This window comes from Meleagris gallopavo, chromosome 24 (assembly GCF_905368555.1).
Source record: "Meleagris gallopavo chromosome 24, MGAL_WU_HG_1.1, whole genome shotgun sequence".
Taxonomy (NCBI): Eukaryota; Metazoa; Chordata; class Aves; order Galliformes; family Phasianidae; genus Meleagris; species Meleagris gallopavo.
In genome coordinates, this window is record NC_139427.1 from 3,131,136 (window position 1) to 3,145,570 (window position 14,435).

The 14,435-nt window shown below is 61.1% G+C and overlaps 2 protein-coding genes across 5 annotated transcripts; both read right to left on the reverse strand.

Annotated features, from left to right (window-relative positions):
- Positions 1–8,310: 8,310 nt before the first annotated feature.
- DGUOK (deoxyguanosine kinase) lies at positions 8,311–9,903 on the reverse strand. Of its 4 annotated transcripts, none has more exons than XM_085242921.1 (7): positions 9,749–9,797; positions 9,560–9,669; positions 9,338–9,426; positions 9,113–9,260; positions 8,914–9,029; positions 8,743–8,842; positions 8,311–8,637 (listed from the first exon to the last, which is right to left on the reverse strand). In XM_085242921.1, exons 1-7 carry the CDS (start codon positions 9,795–9,797, stop codon positions 8,524–8,526), a joined length of 726 nt encoding a protein of 241 aa, XP_085099047.1. In that variant the 3' UTR covers positions 8,311–8,523. The 4 variants fall into 4 exon arrangements, with proteins under 4 accessions (XP_085099047.1, XP_085099046.1, XP_085099048.1 ...); XM_085242920.1 differs by having other exon boundaries at positions 9,338–9,486; XM_085242922.1 differs by lacking the exon at positions 9,113–9,260 and having other exon boundaries at positions 9,749–9,903.
- A 587-nt stretch (positions 9,904–10,490) lies between these two features.
- Positions 10,491–13,249, reverse strand: ACTG2 (actin gamma 2, smooth muscle). The gene is made up of 9 exons (XM_010728167.4): positions 13,094–13,249; positions 12,238–12,409; positions 12,023–12,151; positions 11,830–11,940; positions 11,665–11,749; positions 11,421–11,582; positions 11,155–11,346; positions 10,835–11,016; positions 10,491–10,731 (listed from the first exon to the last, which is right to left on the reverse strand). The coding sequence occupies exons 2-9, from the start codon at positions 12,361–12,363 to the stop codon at positions 10,588–10,590; spliced, it is 1,131 nt and encodes a 376-aa protein (XP_010726469.1). The 5' UTR covers positions 12,364–12,409; positions 13,094–13,249; the 3' UTR covers positions 10,491–10,587.
- Positions 13,250–14,435: the final 1,186 nt, after the last annotated feature.

Below are 14,435 nucleotides of genomic sequence, written 5' to 3' on the forward strand. Positions count from 1 at the left end.
AGCGAGATGCAGGGCGGGCTTGGCATGGCCCAGTACAGTGTGCCCACGATGCCCCACCTGCTGTATGCTGCTCCCCCAGCCCCCGTGACTCACCCCAAAACACCACCACTGCCACCCCACGTGTCCCACCAGGGCTGGGGGGGTCCTGAAGTGCCAGAGCGGACGTGACGGGAACCAAGTCACATTCAGGAAGAGCCTCTTGGGGGACACATCCTGCTCTGCAAGTCAGCACAGAGACACGGGACGGTCGCTTCCCCTTTTACCAGCTTCAGGCTGAGATCCTCTTTCTTGCAAGTACAGAAGCGGACGGTGCATTTTCCTGCTTGGCTCCAATCCCTGTGTGCACGCACAGCTGAAAGCTCGGCAGTGCAAGCTAGCTGCCCCCCACAAAGGGAACACTGCCACAGCCACGTCCCCTCGCCAAGTGCCCTCCCCACATTTCCCTGTACTCACCCCGGCACGGCAGCCGGCAGCTGGCACCGGCGCACAGACAGGTCCCCATGGAGGGGAAGGCGTGAAGACCCCCACCATGAGGTTAGCAAGGCAGCGAGGCTGGGGTTGAGTAAGGCAAGTTCCTTGTCCGCCCTATGTACGGGCTCAGACACATGCTCAGTCAGAGCTGCTGCATCTCTCCTACGCACAGTGCTGAAGAAGCACCTGAAAAGCGAGCAGGAGCCTTTCTACACAGGGACGTGTTTGCATCACATCCTTTCAATGCAGTCCTGATCAGCACCGGCACAATGGCTTCTGCAGCACACCGCACAAAATCTCCCTTTTTTCTCCCCCAGAAAATGACAGCCCCCTCCCACCTCGGCTGCCTCCTGGGGTCCGCAGTGCCGCTGAGTCAGCGCTGGCGCTGCTGAGTCACCGCAGCCACATCAGCCACGATGAGCTCAGCGCGGGGGCTCCAGCACCTCCGTGCACGCAGCCAGAGGCCGATGCTCCATCCCATGTCAGGGGACACGCACAGCTCCGAGCTCGGCCCAACGGATGCCACCGGTTCCTCGGCCCTCTCCAAAATCTCCAGGCATAGCACTGCATTCGCGCAGCCCCCGGATGGAGGCTACGCTGCCATCCTCTCCCAAAACGCCCCATCACGGGCGATGGCACAAACAGACGTGGCATCATCACGGCCGTCATCGCCGTGTCTTCTTCATCTCGCTCAACCTTTTCCATGACCGAAAAAGGGAGGGGAAAAAAATACCCAATTTCTATTTTTTTTCTCCGCTGGGGTCATCAGCGCCAAGGGGGGAAGCGCAGACGCCGCCTCCGGCTTCCCTGGCCTGCGCTCCCCTGCACTGGTGACGGGGCTGATGACTCACGGGAAGGGAGGGGGGAAGCGACGTGTGCACGGGGCCGTAATGTTTGTAAACCTAAAAAAAGCCATGTGCAGGCAGGCAGCGTGCTCCGGCCAGGAGCACCGGCTGCCAGCAGCTCGGAGAGGCTGCGGCCGCCAGCGAGGAGCCCTGGGACAGCAGGGACAGGCAGCAGCTGTTTCTGCACGAGCATCACCAGGGAAGGGTCAGCCCCATTCCTCTGCTACAACACCTGTAACCGGGATGGCTCGAACCACCACAGGTTTAAAAGCAGAGGCTTTAAATGCACGCGCTTTAAACGCAATGGCTCTAATTGTAACAGCTCCAATGGCAACGCCAAGCCGGGGCTTCCAGAGGTCATTAAAGCCCCACATTCTCGTGTTTCTCAGCCTTCTGCTGCACCCAACTGCCTTCTGGCACGGCTCCCCCTGCCCTCATCCACCTGGGGAGCAACAAGCTGCTCCAGGGAGTGTGGTGACCATGCCACCAGCAGCCAGCACTGCAGCCAGTGAGCTGGAGCCGAGCCCTCCAGACATTACACAGCATCCCCCGGCCTCCACGCTGACGACTGCAGCAATTAGAACTTGCTCCAATCAATTTTTTACAGCGTTTGGAGTGCTCAGAGTGGGTTGGTCCACCCCCAATGCCCCCTCCCCTGCTCATTTGGCTGCATTGGAAATTGCAGCATTGGGAGCTCCCAGGTCCCCAACTCCACCACTCGACAGCAAAACCTCACTGAATCAAAAAGATGCAGCCAAGAGATGTGCAGAAATCATCTCTTTTTTTTTTTTTCCCCTCCTTTAAGAACTGCCATTTTAGCTGAAGCAAACAAACATTCTGCATCATCGGCCACAACAGGACCCCCTACAACGTCCAGCAGACACCTGCCCACAGTTATAACACCATGAATCCCTCACCCCATGGGCAAAGGGATGGGGAGAGAGCAGCTCCCAGTGCTGGCAGCAGTGTGGTGGGTGGATGTGGAGAGAGGACAGCTTGCAGCTGTTCCACCTCCAGCCCCTTCCCGTTTCATTTCATCTCCCCTTGGATCCCGGCCCAGTGGGAAAAAAAAAGCTCTTTTATCCTCAAAAAAAGAAAAAATAGGGTCTGGCACCCTCTTGCACTGAGCTCAATGGAGAGATAAAAGAAGCACTGGAGCCTCAAGGGTGGCACAGATGGGGCTCAGGTTGGGGAGCTCCCACTTGTGCCCTATGCTGCAGTGGGGACAGTACACCAAGCATGGTGAAAGCAGTGCTGTGCCATTAGAAACACACACACAGAACGAGGCTGTAGGGTCAGAGACTGCAGCGGGCACAGGATAGGGACCCCAACACACACAGGCAGAGAGCTGAAGACCCCAAGCCATGGGGACAAAGACAAGGGACACATGCAGGCAGGAGACCAAGGAACCTGGTAACACAGGACCAAGGACAAGGGAGCCCAGCACACATGGGAAAGGGACAAGGGACCCTCAGACCATAGGGATTCAGACCAGGGAAACAGACACTGCAGAAACAAGGAGGAAGGACCTTTGCATGCACAGGCAGGTATGGGATAGCAATGTCCCAAGGATGGGGACACCAGCATGCACAAACAGGGGACAAAGGAAACTGATGCAGTGTTGATAGGAACCAGAGAACGGGCACGCATGGGGAGACAACCCGAAATCTTGGGGTTGTGGGGACAGAGAGAGGGACTTCAGTGCCAGGTGACAGAGAGCCCAGCACACGTGGGCAGGGGACCGAGGGCTGTGACACTGTGAGGATGGGGACCCCAGCACACGCAAGGACTGGGGGACAGGTTGCTCCCAATGTACCAAGACCCCATGGGAAAGGCTCTCTAGGGCACAGACAACAGCACAACCATGTCGTTGCCGTGCCACCCCACACCTAGGGACAGCCACACAACACCAGGGACGGGCTGGGGGCACCGCGTCACCCCTCCAATGTCCTGGCAGCCTCCTCTGTCACCTGCGGTCACGGGTCCAAGGCTGGAGACCGGGACATCCCCAAAAGGTGGCATTCCGGGGCCACCGACAGGTCCATCCCCGGGGCCAGCCCCTCACACCCCGGTACCCCCGCACCCGGCGGAGCCTCGCGGTAGCCCCGGCACACGGCACCGACGGAGGATCGCGGGGCCGAGCCCGGTGCCGTCGCCAGGGTGGGCCGAGGGATGAGCCGGAGGGGGGGGAGACCCGCGGCCCCCGCCCCGCACCCCGCAGTGACGCAGAGCGGGGACCGACCCGGTGCGGGGTGACAGCCGTGACGTCACCGCGGCCCCCGGCTGCCATGGCGCTCGGTGCAGCGGGGCACGAGATGGGGGAGGGGAATGGGGGGGGTAGGGGGGAGTCGGGGAGGGGATAGGAGGGGAGAACCGCGGAGAAAGGGGAGGGGGGGTGGGAGGTAGGAATCGCCGGAAAATATATTAAAAGCAGAAAAACGGTATTTTTCGGTAAGGATGGGGGGAGGGGGGCACCGGGGCGAGTTGGGCGCGCGAGGAACCCGTGGTGGGGGGGGGCAGCCGAAGGGGGTCCCGCCCCGCCGCCCCGCTTTGTCCCCGACCTCCGCCGCGCCGCCTCCGCCCCGGCCCCGCCGGGCCCCGCCGCTCCCTACCTCGCCCCGCCGCTGCCCCCGCCGCTACGAGGCGGCCATCTTGTGCGGCGCTGCGCCCGCCCCGGCGCGGGGGGGCTCCGCCTCCACCCGCCGCGCGGCCCCGACCGGGGGTGGCCCGGGGATGGCGGCCAGCAGCGAGCCGTCCCGGAGCACCGGGCGGGGGAGGCGGGGTGTCAAGGCGGGGGGGGAGGGGGCTGCGGTTGGGGGGGGCTGCAGGCCGACGGCAGGGATTGGGCGCGGGTTCGGCTGCAGGCCCGAACACAGAGCGGGACAGCCGAGCAGCTGCAGGTCCAGCGGCAGGACCGGCCGCAAGCCCGACTGGAGGCATGGCTGCAGTCACAGCCACGGGAGCAGACACGGGTTGTGCTGTATAGGCCCGGCTATAGGTCGTACTGCAGGCCCAGCTGCAGTCCAACTGCAGGCCCGGCTATGGATCCAGCTGCAGGCCCAGCCAAGGCCCAGCTATAGGTCGTACTGCAGCTATAGGTCCAACCTTAGGCCCAGCCACGGGTCCTGCAGCCACAAGCCCTAATACAGGCCCAGCCACAAGAGCAGCTATAGGTTGTCCAGCTGCAGGCCCGGCCACAAGCCCAACCAGAGACATGGCCACAGGAGCAGCGTAGTCTGAAATTGATAGCAATAGCCACAGGACCAGCTCCAGGCCTGGCTGCAGGCCCAACAGCAAGCCCAGCTGCAGGCCCAACCGCAGGCTTGGCCACAGGCCCGGCTGCTGTGAGCTGACCTGGCCAAGAGGTTCTGCCAAGCACAAAGTGGGTCACAACAAAGCAGGAACAAAGTATCAAGAGTGGGTGGTGGTTGAAGGTACCAACACAGAACCAGAGCGCTATGATACTGTCGTGCTCCACATTGGCAGTGGGGCCAGGCTGTGGTGACCGGGCTGTGGGTGGACCTGTGGTCCATGTGCCCTACATGAGGAGGGGGCAGCAGCGCTGTGGTGGTGTGGCAGGTGTCACACAGCCATCCCCAAAGTAGCTGAATTCATACCTGGCTTGTAAAACAGGGTCACCGCCTCCATTTAGGCTGTTACACCACAAAATCACAATGGTGGTATAACATCCCGCTCCCCAGTGCCTCCTCAGGGACACCCCCACCTTGTCCTGGGTTGGGGTGATTTCACAGCTTCTCTGCCAGCAAACACTGACCAGTCTGGGAGTCAGGATAAATTTCTGGTCAGAAAGAGTGGTGATACACTGGCACAGCTGCACAGGGAGGTGGTGGAGTCACTGCCCTTGGAAGTGTTTGAGAGCCATGGAGATGTGGCACTTGGGTCAGTGGGCATAGTGGGGGTGAGCTGGGTTTGAAGCTGGGGATTTTAGAGATCTTTTGCGACCTTTATGATTCCATGAAATCAGGGAAACCCTCCTGCCCAAAAGATGGACAAATTCAGTGCAGAACAGCTCAGAGTCACCAGCGCCAGCACCAGAGTTTCCCTTTGAGGTTTGCTCCATCAAAGCTGATGGGAGGCAGCCAAGCAGGGCTTTTCAGCGTGCTTTTTGTGTTGGTAGGGAACAGTTGGTGAGATGTTGATTGTTTACACCAATGAAGCAAGAAGATGGAGAGCCATTTGAGGAGGGTGGCATTGGCATCATCACCGAGCAATGACAAATTTCAGCCTCCAGCATCTTCCTTCTCTGTTTTGCAAGAATACCCATGGCTCAAAGAAACCCAGCAGGAGGAGGAACAAGTGCAGTGCTGGAGTGATGGAGCACAGGAGGTTCACAGCCAGCGGCGCTTAGGGAGGAACAGGCAGAACCGGTCATGGTACAGCCAACCCTTGGGAGAGGCAAGGGGACGTGGGAACAGCATGCTGAGCCCAGGGCGTGCAGGGACCCGCCGGGAGCTTTCACCCCTTGACATGTGGGGGGCTCTGGGGAAGCCCCTCTGCTGCCACCATCCTCCCCAGCAGTGTCTTATTGAGCCACTTTTAATGTTGCAGCGATGCAGAAGGGCAGCTTCAAAGTCCAGGCTCAAGGATGTTTTTAATGGCTTTTTGTCGAGGGCAAAGTGCTGCTGGGAGGCAAAGGGGCTGATTTACAATGCAGGGGCAGAAAGCCCCAGTGTCCCCAAAATCAGCTGCTCCCTGGGCCTCAGCTGTCACCTTGCCTGTGGCTTTAAGGCAAAATCCTGCCCTCACGGGCAGCCACTCATCCACCTGCAGAAGCTGTGAGGCCCCAAAAAGTGAAGCAGCAACATTTGGTACAGGGCAGAATCCCAAAGAGCCGAGCAGGGAGTGCTGCCCTATCCACACCTCTTGGCTTAAAGCTTTGCCTGACGTAAAAACTGCACTCTGAACAACCAAAAAGAGCCAGGAACCCCCCAGAATCGAGCCCCAGAGACAAGGGAGGGCCAACCTTCGCCATCTCCTCTGGTTAAAGAACCGTATGTGCCGTATCATAAATCAGCTCACTGCAACCACCAACCACCCCAAGCCGGTAAAACCAGAAATGTGGGTGCAAGGTGCTGCACTCTTTGTCCCATGTGCAGATACAGAAATTGCCCTGACTTGTTGGCCTCGCAGCTGGTGCCGGGGGCGCTGGGCAGGGCGGGGTGGCCTGGGGACAGGGCTGTCCCCTTCTCATGGGGCCCCCCAACAGCACGGAGATGGGGGTGGGGGTGGGAGAGCTCTTGCACAACGTTTTGCCATTTGAACACTAAGAATTGGCAGAAAGAAACAAGTCATAGTGCAGGGGGATCCCCATCCCCATGCGGTGGCATTTTGAGGGGACCAGCTGAGATTCTGGGGGCAATCACTGCAGCCTAAGGCAACCTAAACCCCCAGACAAGCACCCTCTGACCCTGCACATCACCCCGAAACGCAGCGGCCATGGCCATGGGAGAATGATGGGGGGGGTGAGGAGGGGCACCCCGCTTCCCCCTCCCGAAGGCTCATGCAGGGACAGAAGGAAGCATGGGAGTGACACTGAGACGACTTCACTTTGCTACCCTGCTTCCAACAGACAGCACACATGCGCCCCAAACTCTAGGCAAAAAGGGATGCTTTCCCCTTCCTCCCCCCCCCCCCTTTTTTTTTTCTTAATTCTTTGCAAAACTTCAGCCTTCCTCGTGCAACTTCAGCCCGAGGCACAGCAGCAACTTTCTGTCCGCCGATGGGTATAGAAAGAGCGTTATCCGATTAAGGAAAAGGGGAGGTGAGGGGGGAGTCGGCTGGGGATGAGGACGGAGCGATGGAACCGCCGCCGCCGTCCTTTGTTCTGCGGCCGCCTCTCGGGGGGGTGCGGGGAGGGCAACGCGGGGCTCTGCGGGGAGCGAGGGGAGAGCTGAGCCCAAAGGCTGTGGGGTCGGAGGTGGCCCCAAAAGGGAGGTGCGCTCCGCTGCGGGAACGGGGGGCGGAGGGGGGGCAGGGGGCGGTCGGTGGGAGTGTGCGGCGGTGGTCGTTGTTGTTGTAGGGCCGTTGAAAGGGCTGTGTCAGCGTCCCGCTCGGGTGTTACTGTAGGGTACTCAGCGGTGGGGCTGATGGTTACCCCAGGGCTGTGCCGGACCGTTGCTGGGGGGTCCGTGTCAGCATCCCCACTGCTTGTTGTTGTTGTTGTTGTAGGGTCGCCAGCTGTGGGACCGTGCCGAGAACCCTGCTCTGTTGTTGCTGGGTGGCTCTGGGGGTGGCTCTGCAGGTCCCACTGTTACTGTCGGGCTGCCTCTGCCCCCCTCTCCCACTCCCACCAGGCTGCCCTGCCCCACAGCTTCCTACCCGCCCCACCCGTGTTTACATTGGATCAGTCAGGTGGCTGCAGCCTCCTGCATTTAGGGCACAGTCCTTCTTCCCCTCCCCCCCATTCCAGGGGTGTCCAATTCAGACAGACCTGGGGACATTGCCCACCCTGCGGGCACCAAACCCTCACCATTCCCCTGCCAAAGCGGTGCAGTCCTGAGAGCCACAGCCAGGCACTGTGCCCCACTGCAGTGAGCAGCATGGGGACCCCAACCTCCTGCCCCCTCCCCCCGCTCCCTCCCTGAGATATCCAGGGGGAAGAAAACCAGGAGAAAGAGCATCCCTGTGCTGTTGTTATCCTTGCATGACCCCCCCACAGGTCCTAACAGCCACCTGGGGGCACAGCAAAGCTCTCCCTGCTCTGGAAAAAAAGGATTTAGGAGATGGAAGGCACCTCTGACCTATAGCAGCCCTCATGAGAGATTTTACCCTATAAGAGGAAAGAGAGAGATGAGGCTGCCGTCTGTCCCAGGAGGCTCTGTCCCCAGCAGTGGGCAAGGGGGGGGAGGGTTTATGTGGATCTCATCCTCCGCACAGTGCAGGGAGTGAGGTAACCCCATACATCTCCTTAGCTCGAGGCAGAGAAGAGCTGCGTGATGCTTTGGTTTCAAGGAGAAAAAAAAAAACAAAAACAAACAAGAAAGCATCTGGATTTTGTTGTACCCTAAACACAAATAAAAGCACAGAGATTTTTGCTTTGTTTTTTTGTTTTCCATTGGAATGGACCCAAGCATGTTCACCCTGTGCTGCAGAACAGATGTGGGGGGGAAGGGATCTGTGGCATGCGTAGAGCTGCAGCTCCCAGCGGCCTCATGGATACCCACAGTGCTGCTGCAGGGAGTGCAGCTCAGGGCCCAGCAGCAGTGCCAGCTGTGTGCCCATCCTCGTGGCCACGGGGCTCATTTGGACTCGGGGTGCTGTGTGGAGCTCCGTCTCGCAGCACCTTCACGAAATCCTCCACCTGCAGGATGGGATGGATGCCATCAGCTGTGCAGCACGGCGGGGATGGGCAGCATCACCCATGGGTAAAGGCTGAAGGCTGCAGGTCAGTTTGTGCCGTACCCACCCGTGCCATCAGCGTGTCCTGCGCAGCTGCATCGTGCTCAAAGTCCCCCTCGACGTCCAGCACCAGGACAGGCGCGTGCCTCACCTCTGCGAAATGCACCCTGCGGAGGGCGGGGGGTCAGAACTGGGGAGGGGCAGAGCCGGGGCGGGTAGAACGGGGCAGGGCCCTCACTCAGCGCTGCGCTCCAGCAGCCACCGCTCGTGCTGCACGTGGAGCTGCTGCAGGTACCGCAGGGTCACGTCGCGCTCCTCCGGCCTCGCCCGGCACCGCAGCCGCTCCAGGCATCTCTGCGAAGCAAAGCGCCGCGTGTCGCACCCGCACCGCCGCGGGGCTCTCCCGGCCCCTCCCTCCTTCTCTCCCTCCCGCACACCTGCGGGGAGGCGCGGAGATAGAGGAACGCGTGCGGGGCGGTGTGCGCGCCCAGCTGCCCCACGAGGAACGTGTGCCACTCCTGGTAGACGGCCCACTCCAGAGCGTCCAGCTGCCCGCCCTCGAACAGGCTTTTGGCGAACACATATCTGCGGGCGGGGGGGGGGGGGTGGGCTGACACACCCGCAGCGGCACCGGACCCGCACGGGTCCCCCCCGCCCCGCACCTGTCGCTGTACACGGAGCGCTCGGAGACCCGCACGGGACCCTCCGGCCGCTCGAGCTGCGCCTGCAGGCGACCCAGGCACGAGAAGGTCTGAAAGGTGAAGGCCCAGCGCGCCGGGTCGCGGTACAGCCGCTGCAGGAGATTACCGCCCTGCGGGGAAGGGCCGGCGCTCAGCCGCGGGTTCGCTCCCACGCGGGTCTCTCCCCGCACCGCCGCCGCTCACCTCCGCCGCGCCCGCCGCCACCTCCCGCCAGCGCGCCACCGGCTCTGCCGCCCGCTGCCAGGCGGGGAAGGCGCGGCCCAGCAGCCGCAGGAACGTCGATTTGCCCACGGCTGCGGGCGGAGCGCGGCGGTCACGAGTGGGACCCGCGCTCCGCCGCCGCCCGCTCCACCCCGCCCCGCCGCCTGGTACCGATGTTGCCCTCCAGCGCCAGGCGCAGCGCCGCGCAGCTCCGCTCCATCCCAGAGCCGCCTCTCCCGGTGTCGCCGCGCGCGAATGCCATGCAAATGAGGGGGCGGGGCTTTGCTACTTCCGCGTGACGTCATGGCGCGGGAGAAGGGCGGTGTCGCGCCGTGTCAGCGCGCGTGGGCGGGGAGATGGGGCGGGGAGATGGTGATTTATGCAAATGAACCACCGCCATAGGGGTGGTCTCGGCTGCGTTGGAACGAGGAAAGGGTGGGGACGGGAAGTGGTGTTGGGGGGGGGGGCACCGGGATGGGGCGAGGGAGATATCAGCACGGGGAGAAGACGCTGCCAAGAGGTCGAGGACACCACCGTAGGGTCAGAGCACCACCACGTGGTTGGAGGTATCAGCGACAGCTGGGGCACCGAGATCGGGTTGGGGCATCGTGATAGGATCAGGGCAACGCCATGGCGTTGGGGTTGTCGTTATCAGGTCGGTTACCACCATGGGGTCAGGGAAACCACCATGGGGTCAGGACACCACTGTGGGGTCGGGGCAGCACCATCGGAAGTGGGCACCTACAAGAGGTTGGAGGCACCCACAGCATGTGAGAACGTGACCACGAGGTTGTGGGCACCAAGAGAGGGCTGGGGGTCAGGATTGCACTGTTCCTCCCCCCGCTGCTCCCTGCTTTCCATCCCGCCCCCTCCCACCCCACAACACTTCAAAATCTCCCAGAGAGGGGGCAGAGCCTGGAGAAAAGGCTTTATTGCGCAGTGGGGGACGGGGAGGAGCAGTGGGGTGGAGGAGGAGCGGGGTGCCCCAGCCCAGGTACGGGGCAGGGCGCTTAGAAGCACTTTCGGTGGACGATGGAGGGCCCGGCCTCGTCATACTCGGGTTTGCTGATCCACATCTGCTGGAAGGTGGAGAGGGACGCCAGGATGGAGCCGCCGATCCACACCGAGTACTTCCTCTCTGGCGGGGCGATGATCTGCCAAAGCAGGGGCTGTTAGCGCGAGATCGGGACCCCCAAAGCACCCCGAGGTCACCCCACCAAAGGGAGACTTTGGGGTGGGATGATTCCCATTGCCTACTTTGATCTTCATGGTGCTGGGGGCCAGCGCTGTGATTTCCTTCTGCATGCGGTCGGCGATGCCAGGGTACATGGTGGTGCCGCCAGACAGCACGTTGTTGGCATAGAGGTCCTTGCGGATGTCGATGTCACACTTCATGATGGAGTTGTAGGTGGTCTCATGGATGCCAGCAGATTCCATGCCTGGGATGGAAGGGAGGCTCTCAGCACCCCACCCCCCACACACCTGCACAGGGCTCCCCCAAAGGGCTGCCTATGGTTCATGGGTGCAGTGGGATGCGCTGGGGCATCAGCAATGGGGCAGCACTGGGGTGGGCTCACCGATAAATGAGGGCTGGAAGAGGGTCTCGGGGCAGCGGAAGCGCTCATTGCCAATGGTGATGACCTGCCCATCAGGCAGCTCATAGCTCTTCTCCAGGGAGGAGGAGGAAGCAGCCGTGGCCATCTCGTTCTCAAAGTCCAGGGCCACGTAGCAGAGCTTCTCCTTGATGTCACGCACGATTTCCCGCTCGGCTGCAGGGGACAGGTGGGCTCAGCGTGGCTCTGCGGGACCCCCATTCCCACCTCCCCCATCCTTGACCCCATACCGGTGGTGACGAAGGAGTAGCCCCTCTCGGTGAGGATCTTCATGAGGTAGTCAGTGAGGTCGCGGCCGGCCAAGTCCAGACGCATGATGGCGTGGGGCAGAGCGTAGCCCTCATAGATGGGCACATTGTGGGTGACGCCGTCCCCAGAGTCAAGAACGATGCCTGGGAGGGGAAGAAGGGTAAGGGATGGGGCTCGGAGGCATCCAAAGGGCCCCCGCTGGTGGACACCATATGTGGGACTCACCGGTGGTGCGGCCGGACGCGTAGAGGGAGAGCACGGCCTGGATGGCGACGTACATGGCCGGGACATTGAAGGTCTCGAACATGATCTGTGAGGAGGGGCGGTGGGTTGGATGGGGACACACACCTCCACGCCCCCCCACGCACCCCGAACCCAGCGGCTCCATACCTGGGTCATCTTCTCACGGTTGGCTTTGGGGTTGAGCGGTGCCTCGGTCAGCAGCGTGGGGTGCTCCTCGGGGGCCACGCGCAGCTCGTTGTAGAAGGAGTGGTGCCAGATCTACGCAGGCAGAAGGGAGGGGGGTCATCCCGTGGGATGGAACTGGCGCTCTCCCCTCTCCCTGTCCCAAGAGGGCTCTCACCTTCTCCATGTCATCCCAGTTGGTGATGATGCCGTGCTCGATGGGGTACTTGAGTGTGAGGATACCCCTCTTGCTCTGCGCCTCATCGCCCACATAGCTGTCTTTCTGCCCCATGCCTACCATGACGCCCTAATGCCAGCAGGAGAAATGGCCTCGTTAGCTTCATTTAAGCAATCAGAGGAAGGAGCAGAGAATGGAGACACCCTGGTACCCACCTGGTGCCGGGGCCGCCCCACGATGGAGGGGAAGACGGCACGGGGGGCATCGTCACCAGCAAAGCCGGCTTTGCAGAGCCCGGAGCCGTTGTCGCAGACCAGGGCGGTGGTCTCCTCCTCACACATGGTGGGGCTGGGAGAGGCTGGCGCTCAGGGGGACCTGGGGGAAAAGCTGGGGTGGGGGGCGGGGGGGAAAAATGCATTAAACGCAGCAGTGGGGATGCGGCGTTCTGCCCGGCTGCCAGGTTGGGCTCTGTTTGGTTTGAGGGTTTGAGTTCTTTTGCTGCAGGGGATGCACAGCTCTGCAAAATCCTTTGCAGGCCGTGATGCTCAAAGTGGGGCAGTGGTCAACCCCAGCACTGCTCCTTCATCTCGTGCCAGCTGATGCCCAAAGTTTGCTCCGAAGCTGTCATGGCTGGGAGCTCTGCGTGGCATCCTGAGCTGATACCCCCGAGTGGGGCAGGCGATGCCCAGCGGTGGCCGATCCCATCTCACTGACAGCCCCTCTGCAGCCTTTCCCAAAAATGGGAAAAAATTTTTGAATGTGCTCTCTCCAGGCTGGAGGAAAGCAGGCAAATAGCCCAAAATAAAATAATAATAATAAAGGCAGGGATTTCTCCGTGCCTGGAATCGCGCAACCCACGCTGGCTGCAGCCTGGTTCTCTTCGGCTCCATGGATGCCCCTGGCTGGAGGGGTCGTGATGGGGCTCAGCCCCCCCCCGATGCAGTGTAAATGAAGCAGGGGATATCCCAAAACCCCGGGGCACCCCAAAGCCCCCAGAGCTGTGCGGGGGGAGGGGAGTTGTTCCTTCCTGTTCCCGCAAGCAAAGAGAAATCAGTGCAGGGCAGTACTCACCGCAGACGTGAGAGCTCCTTTCCTCTGGGACTGAGTCCCGATCTGCTTTGGTATAAATACCACGAGCCCACGAAACCTCAGAGGCGGATCCTCTCTACACAAAGACCCTAAATAGGCTAAGTGATGGTGTGTTAGCCATATGGCCATATAAGGTGTTTTATTGCATTAAATTGACCTTGGACTGATGGTAGGACCCAGCACAGTTAATTATTGTAAGGAAAAAAAAATCTATGTGGGGATTCTTAGGAGGCAACATCCCATTGGTGAGTCTGTTCCTTTTATGCTACACTTCAATAAACAGGCGAGACACAAGTCCTTATAAGTGACATTCAGCAAAAGGGAGGTGGAGGTACTCCGGCCCGATGGCCTTTGGTCCTCTCTGGCTGCAACCCTGCCTGGGAGGGCGGTGGCTGTAGGGATGGCCCGGGACTGTGCTGTGCACCTGAGTCATAGAATCATGGCATATCCCAATTTGGAAGAGGTTCAGCATCCCAACAGCACACCAGGTGATGGGCGGTGCATCACAGCCTCGAGGTGCTGTGCTCCATCCCTGTGCCCAGGCATCTCCACCCTGGGAGTTTCGTCCATGGGATTTTTTCCCTCCCGTCGTTGCACTTGGTGGGGACAGGGACCCCGTGGGGCAAATGGGCCCAATTCAGTGCAAGGCTGAAGGTGCTGCAGGAGTCCTGGAAGTTCTGCATTCATCCTGACAGGGAAAAGGTCCCCTGGGCACCATGCAGCCTTGCTAAAACCCCAAACCCTCATCGTTGAGCCCCACGTGGTCCTTCCAAGCCTGACCCTGCATGGTGGGTGCATCCTCAGCTTCCCTCCAGGAGGGTTTGGAAGCAGGACAAGCCCCAGTCCCGGGGGAGGTGGAGATCTGCTGCCCCCGAGCAGCACCGGGGCCACCCCAGTGCCCCACCATGGCAAAGGCACCAGCCCCCATCTCTCACACAGCACCTGCTGAACTGCCCGGTGCCTTTTTAAGGACAGCCATCCTGTTCTGGGGCCTCTCAGCAGAGCCTGAGGATGGGAGGAAGCCACGGAGCTGCTATGGGGAGTTGTGGGAAGTGAGGCTGCAGCTGGGGAAACTGAGGCACAGCGCAGGCGCTGCCTCCTGCTTTGTTTTGCTGCATCCTGATCCATTCTCGGGGTGAGGGTGCAGAGGTGAGGGTGCAGCAATGAGGACCCACGAGCTGCGGGGCCGCTGCCAAGAGGAACACAGGAGGTCCCACATGGCCTCAGAGCTGTCATTATGTCAGTGAGGATGTGGGCACGGTCCCAGAGCATCCCACAGCGGTGGCTCTGCCCCGGTTTCCCCCATCCCTGGGGGCTGGATGTG